General features: G+C 56.0%; 2 protein-coding genes across 2 annotated transcripts in view; both read left to right on the top strand.

Moving 5' to 3' along the window:
- The first annotated feature begins 917 nt into the window (after positions 1 to 917).
- FAM109B (family with sequence similarity 109, member B) lies at positions 918 to 2,343 on the top strand. The gene is made up of 2 exons (XM_010571214.1): positions 918 to 990; positions 1,524 to 2,343. Exon 2 carries the CDS (start codon positions 1,528 to 1,530, stop codon positions 2,341 to 2,343), a length of 816 nt encoding a protein of 271 aa, XP_010569516.1. The 5' UTR covers positions 918 to 990; positions 1,524 to 1,527.
- Positions 2,344 to 6,208: 3,865 nt separating this feature from the next.
- Positions 6,209 to 6,688, top strand: part of SMDT1 (single-pass membrane protein with aspartate-rich tail 1) — a 2,957-nt gene continuing 2,477 nt past the window's right edge. Inside the window, exon 1 of the mRNA XM_010562273.1 lies at positions 6,209 to 6,269. Coding sequence (XP_010560575.1) covers positions 6,209 to 6,269 — 61 coding nt within the window. The remainder of the gene's footprint in view (positions 6,270 to 6,688) is intronic.

Below are 6,688 nucleotides of genomic sequence, written 5' to 3'. Positions count from 1 at the left end.
GGGCGGCGGGGCCGGGCCGGGGCCGCGGGGGTCCGCAGGCAAAGACACAGAGAGAGACACGCACACAAAGACACTCGGGCCAGCTGCGCGCACACAGACACACACGGACACAGGCGCGCGGCCACCCGCTCCGGGCCCGGGACCACCCCCCACCCCGGATCCCCCCCCCAGGGCTGGCGGCCACCCCGGCTCTCCTCAACCGCAGTACGCGGGGCTGGAGACCCCTCAGGGTGCGGCGCCGAGGGCGAAACACCCCCCGGGACCAGCGTTTCTTTACGTCCGATGGGATCTTTCTCCATTTTCCAACTGGGGTCCGGGCCCCCTCGTCCTCGGCCCTGCCCTGCCCTGCTGGGGGAGAAGGGCTCCGGGAGCAGTACTGGTGGTTCCTCGGCAGCCGGGAGCTTCCTCCACCCGGATCTGGCTGGGGAGCAGCGGCTGTGGTTTGTTTTCTGCGTGTTTCTGTATGCGAGGTCTTAGCAGCTGGACATCCATTTGCAGTTGTAGAATCACAGACGCCGCGCTCGCTGCGTCCTTCTGCGGGACCCGCCGGCTTGCCGAGTCGCCTGCCTCAGGGCCTCCGTAGATGGGCCTTCTACAAAAGCTCTTTTGGGGTTTTTTAATAAAACCGAACCAAACCCACCGGAGCCAAAAAACAAACCCACAGGAGCACTGGCCTGAGCCGGGAAGGGGCTCAGGCTTCAAAGCCAATGCAAGTGCCACCAGTTCTGCCACCTCAGTTTCCAGAGCCACCTGCCTGTGGTGCCTGGCCCTGGCTGCTCCTCTGCGCTGAGGGCCCCGGCTTTCTGGGGTGGGAGCGATGCAGCTCTTTGCTCTTTCAGTCCCAAGCTGTCCTGGTTTGTGACTCTCTCTCTGCCACCCTTCTTCTGACCAGGGATGGGGCTCAGCACGGTGAAGCTTCGGAGGCCCTCAGCAAGGGAGCAGCCTGCCCAAGGAAGACGGCGAGCGGTTGCAGTCTGACCCGCACAGCCGGTACGGCACCTCGCACCTCACTGCTGGTTAACCTGCCGGGTCTGGGGGTGTTGCTGCCAGGAGGGCTGGGTGGTCCTGCGTGGAGACAGGGAGCGGGGAGAGGGTGCTCAAACAGAGGTCCCAGAGCCCTTGGGTCTGAAAACACCCTCCTTTTCCTGCCCTATAATAAAGAGCGAAATGAATGCCTCGCAGGCGCAAAGGCAAATTTCTTTGATGCGCCCCATAAAAATACAGCAAAGTAGGTCACTCGTGGAATAAGAAACGAAGCAGCAGTGTTGTAGTCCCCAGAGAAGGCAGGTGTTTCGGTGGTGGGGCTCTGGTGATGACCTCCTCTCTGCAGCAGCAAGGAACCAGCCTACCATTTGCAGGGGTTCTTGCTGGGTTAGATGCTGTCCTGCAGCACTGGCTGCTGGAGTCAGGGCTGCTTTTCGTCACAGCAGGCTTGGGGCAGGATCAGGCCTCTCCCGGCGGGGCAGGGGAGATGTTCCTCACCCCGAGACAACTTCCCCCTCTTTTCCTCTGCTCCTAAGCAGGGCGATGAAGCTGAACGAGCGGAGTGTGGCCCACTACGCCACCTGCAACTCGCCTGCTGACCACGCTGGCTTCCTCCGCAAGCGAGTGGAGCGGCACCACCACCATGCCCACCACCACCACGCCACCTCCTACCAGCGCCGCTGGTTTGTCCTCAAGGGCAACCTCCTCTTCTACTTCGAGGAGCGGGAGAGCCGGGAGCCCGTGGGGCTGGTGGTGCTGGAGGGCTGCACCGTGGAGCTGTGCGAGGCTGCCGAGGAGTTCGCCTTCGCCATCCGTTTCGATGACGCCGGTGCCAGGGCTTACGTGCTGGTGGCTGATGGGCAGGCTGCCATGGAGGCCTGGGTGAAGGCACTCTCACGGGCCAGCTTCGACTACATGCGGCTGGTGGTGAGGGAGCTGGAGAAGCAGCTGGAGGAGGCCTGCAAGAGCTTGGCCGCTTGCCACAAGTCTCCACGGAGGTCCTCCTCCTCCGGCAGAAAGAGGCACCTCTCCAACCCTGCTTTGCTGCCTCTCCAGGAGAAGCCTGCTGTCCTGGAGAATGGTTACTCCACGTGGGGTAGTGGTGGTGGTGTCCCCGCAGGGTCTGCCTGCCCCGACCATGACGGGGGGCACATGAAGCCCCCGCCGCTGCCTCCACGCCGGCGCTCGGCCACCGGCAGCGCCACGGGTTCCCCAGCGCCCGGTGTCTCACCAGCCATGCCGGAGAGCCCGGTATCACCGGAGACGGCCTGCTTCTCCAAGCTGCACAGCTGGTACGGGCAGGAGATCGTGGCCCTGAGACGGGAGTGGCAGGAGAGGCAGAAGAGGGGTCACCCGTGACCGGGGCCACGGGGCGCAAGCCACCGGCCAGCCAGTGCCCAGCAGCCTGTCTCCCACGTGGGAAGAGCGAAGCGAGCGACACTGCTTGCCCCCTGCCCTGGTCGGTGGCTGAGTGTGTGGTGCGTGTGTGCTTCACGGGGTGTGTGGGAGGGACCCGGGTCTTCCCCAAACCTCACGTTTCATTTCCATGATGCTTTATACAGCTGGAGAGTGTGTAGTACCAGGGGAGCTGCCTTTGAACTCTTCTCTGCTGGTGATATGAGGCGTGGAGGGGGCCCAAATCGGCATGTATGCAACGAACCTCATCCAGTGGCTTGGGCCCGTGCTGTCCTGGCATGGTGGACACTGGGTGCTTCATCGCCTGCCTCTCCTTCACGACTTTTTTTTGGTTTTGTTTCTCAGTGTGGAAGTTTGCACAGGTCAGCGTTTGTTATTGTCTGTGGTCTTGCACCGAAGCCCTTCTGCGTTTGCTCTTTCACTGCAGATAAGGCTGGACTCTTAGGAAATGCCCCTGATGGGCCACTGGCCCTGGCAGGTGCCTCCAGCCTTGTGCCTCTCGTGCCACAGGACAGACAAGAGCCGCCATGGCTGTGGCTGGCCCAGCAGCCAAGGCAGCAAGCAATCATGTTGTCGATTTTTTTTACTTTCATCTGCACTAGCCCTCCTCCCTGCTAAATCCCTCAGGATGTGGATTTCACAGGCTTGCATCCACCTCTTGGGGCGCCTGAGCTCAGCAGCAAGGCTGAAATGGAGACACCGAGCATGGTCTGAAGCAACAGCGAGGAGCAGGAGCTCCGCGGGGCTGATCTGGACTCTGTTGAGTGGCAGCCAAGCCTGTTAATATCTCCAGCTCAAGCCTTCCATGTTCCAAAACAGGGACGCTAAAGCCTCTTTGCCTGGCCAGGGGTGAATTTCTCAGCCTCTGCGCAGACCGTGTCTCCTGCAAAGTGCCATATAGGGCTCAGCCAGCTCGTTGGGCAGCTTGCCCAAGACAAGTGTCCAGAGCTGCACTCTTGCAGGGCCTCTCTCACTGTTGTGGCTCTGCCCAGCTCCTGGCAGACGCATGCAGTCAGAGAAGAGGCTGCAGAGGAGTGGGGAGGAGGAGAGGGCTGGTCCCAGGAAGAGAAGTGAAGGTGTGGGAGTGAGTTACAGGTAGCACTGCTTGTCTGCAGTGTCTGGGCTTGCCTCTCTAGCGTCAAAGCTGTATCGCTGCCTTCTACCAAAGCCAGCGCCTGACCTACCGGTGCTTCCCTCTGGTTTCACGTCAGCATCACTCGGCTGATCTCCGTAGCATGTCCCATCCTCCCAGCAGGCAAGGAGGGCTGCGGGGAGGCACGCCTGTCGCCTCGCTACAGAAACGGACTTGTCCTTCAGTAGGTCAGGAACCTTGCCCACGAGGCAGATGGTACAAGTAGGTGGGTGCTGAGTCCAGGGACTGGAACACCCTGGAGATGGGATTTATAAATCTCCCTTATCCTCTTGGCAAGGGCTGTTTTTCAGAGCAGAAAAAATGTGTGAAGCAGTCTTTTGCTTCCTGTCTAACGGTGTTAAACCTGTTTTTATTGCCCTGTTTTACTAAGGAGCCTTGCTAGGAAAGCAAGAGGTCATTCCAGGTAGTGACTGGTAGGAACCTATTTGCTTTTCTGGAGTTAAACACACTCAGCTTAATACTTTGCAATAGCCAGTAGAGATTGCCAATGCAGAAATCAAATTATTTCCATTAACTCTTGGTGCCTTTGAAAATATAGCTCTGGTAGTTTTGGATGACGAGCTTCCAGCCTTCTGCCTAATTATGGCTCGATGGTATATGACAGGAAATCAGATCTTACAAATATGACTTTGGGCAGTGGAAGTGTAACCTTCACATATGAGTGATGCAATCCAGTTCTCTCCAGTTCGTGCCTGTATTTCTTCACAGCAAGGATCTTTGAGTTTGGAAGGATTATTTTTGTTCTCCTTTTTAAGTGAAAACAGTTTGGAAAAACCAGGAGCATGTGGCCAGAGGCCAGTGCCCAGGCTCTGTCAGCAGCCCAGCTGGCTGGACTTACGGGCCAGCTCTGGCTCCCTACCTGCTGCTTAAATTGTTCAGGGCTGCAGCATTCCCGGCTGGGAACCTGTCCCCTTCCCCATGCCGGGGCAGCAGCTTCAGGGCATGGCAGCACCTGGTGCCTCCTCACTCTGAGTGTGGGTATTTTGGGGCCAGGGTCAGATTTGGCAAGCATTTTTCTGTGGGTTTGTGTTTGGGTTTTTTTTAAATGGAATACAGAGAGAATGATATCCCTGATGACTGACTTATATAAGGCAGTTTGACGGTAAAGATTTAACTTCCAAGATAAATCAAAATGTATCGGCAGTTCCTACATAATACCCAAGAATCGGGAGTGACTTGAAAGGGAAAATAAATTATCAAAGCCAGTTCTGTCAGTACTGAAATAGTATTATTCATTTAAGGGCAGTTTCACTTTTAAGAAGCTTAGTTTGTTTTAATAAGCCAGGATTGTGCTAGTAACACTACTAAAGAGCTTATATTTAATGCTTTAATCTGTCCCATTCAAATGCCACAATTTCCACGCTACCTGCCTTTGCGTTAGCACATATCCCAACTAAATCCTAAATCCTGCAAATGAGGAGCTGCTTTCTGTCTGATCGCATTTGACATAATTTTGTGTTTTATTCTGCAGCACCAAGAAGAAAATGGCTGAATCCTGAGCAGTATTTGTGCTCAGGCCAGCTGTCCATGCCTGGGCCTTTGCTAGGTCTCCAAAGCACTGCGTGACTTTGGATGCGCTTGGTCAGGGCTTCCTCGCCAGCTCACTCACATAGACGGGATGGCCCCTTTGTGAGTAAAAAGAGCCGTAATTGGAGCCATGCCCAAGTTTGTATGGGAGTACAGTTTTTTTAATGACCACCCTGCTTGCTTCATTAGGCAGGAAGCACCTGGTTGCTCCCCCACCTCCTCTGAGATGGAGGCTATCAAACCAGCTCTGCTGAGCATCAGTTGTGCTGGCAGCGCCTTTGAAGCAGCCCCCAGGCAGAAGGTCGGGATTTCAGTTTCCTGAGATGATTGCACATGCAGTTGGCTAATGGAGCGTCCTCTCTGTTGTCTGCAGGCAGAGATCATTACAGAAGAAGCGGAGAGTTTTCACTGCACATTGTCCCCAACAGCAAAATAAGGCTGATGATTGCCACATACTGTTTTTCTCTGGTTGTTCAGGTTTGGACTGTTTCACCTCCCGCCTTCGCTTTCCCTCACTATTTTTTAAAAACAGAAAATGTCTGGGCAGCACAAAACAGGTTCCCTAGCAAAGGGGGAGCTGAACACTAAAGCTGAATGGCTACTTTTCTTAAAAGTACTGAAGTAAAATCCTTTTCTAAGAATTTTCTTTACTATAATAAAGCAAAAGCAATGAGAGAAAAATGCTTGAATCTGAATGTTTGAATTTAAAAGAGATTGAAGCCTGAAAGAGGGAGGGAGATTCTGACACGGACCCGTTGTAAGCTGCACCAAGGGCTCCCAATCCTGTTAAAATGGTTGATGAAATCTTTCCATTTTTCTGAGGCCGAGTTTTCAGATTCAGGCCTGTAATGTATTGTCATGCACATTGTAATGCACATTTATCTTTTTATGAAACAACTGTGGTGATGTTTTCCACTGAATGCAGGTCCTGGTGATAAGAGTAACCTAAAGATTTTACCCGTGGCCACCGCTAGCCATTTGGTGGACATTCACGACCAAGGTTGGACATTTGCCGTTACAACAGCTGCCGCATTAAGTTTGGGGGTGGGTGACCCCCCCCCAGTCCTACCCCTCTCAACTGCCTTTGTACAGAAATTTAATAACCCCACTGAAACGCACAGGGCACGCATGGAGTCCCCGCATCGGGGGCACCTCTCGCCAGCACCAAGCATGTTCTGCGACCAGCGCGGTGACCAGGCAGCACCCACTGCAGAAGCGCTCCCACCGCCTGAGCAGCTTCTGCTTTGGGCAGACGGACTGTTCTTCTTCCAAGAGGTGGTTTCACACGCGCCTTTGTTTTACGCGCGGGACTTGCATTAGGGCCTTTCAAGACACCGTAAACGTTTGTATTTCAGGCCGCGAGGGCCAGTAAATGGGTTTCCTTTGTAGCCCGTGGGCTGCCAAGGCCGTCGCGCACCCCCCGCGCACCCCGGCCGTTCCCGCCCTGCCCCTTCGTGGGGTCACCCGGCCCGGCCCTCTCCTGCCGAGCCTCTGCGCCCTTCGGCGGGGAAGGGCTCCCCGGTTCCCGTTCCCGCTCCCGCTCCCTTCCCCTCCGGGCGCCGGGGCAGGCCCCGGGGGGAGGCGGGGGCGCGGCCGGGCCCGGCGGCC

This window comes from Haliaeetus leucocephalus, unplaced genomic scaffold (assembly GCF_000737465.1).
Source record: "Haliaeetus leucocephalus isolate CR32 unplaced genomic scaffold, Haliaeetus_leucocephalus-4.0 Scaffold0, whole genome shotgun sequence".
Lineage (NCBI taxonomy): Eukaryota > Metazoa > Chordata > Aves > Accipitriformes > Accipitridae > Haliaeetus > Haliaeetus leucocephalus.
The sequence above is the reverse complement of the archived record's forward strand: the minus strand, read 5'-3'. Positions and strand labels throughout refer to the sequence as shown.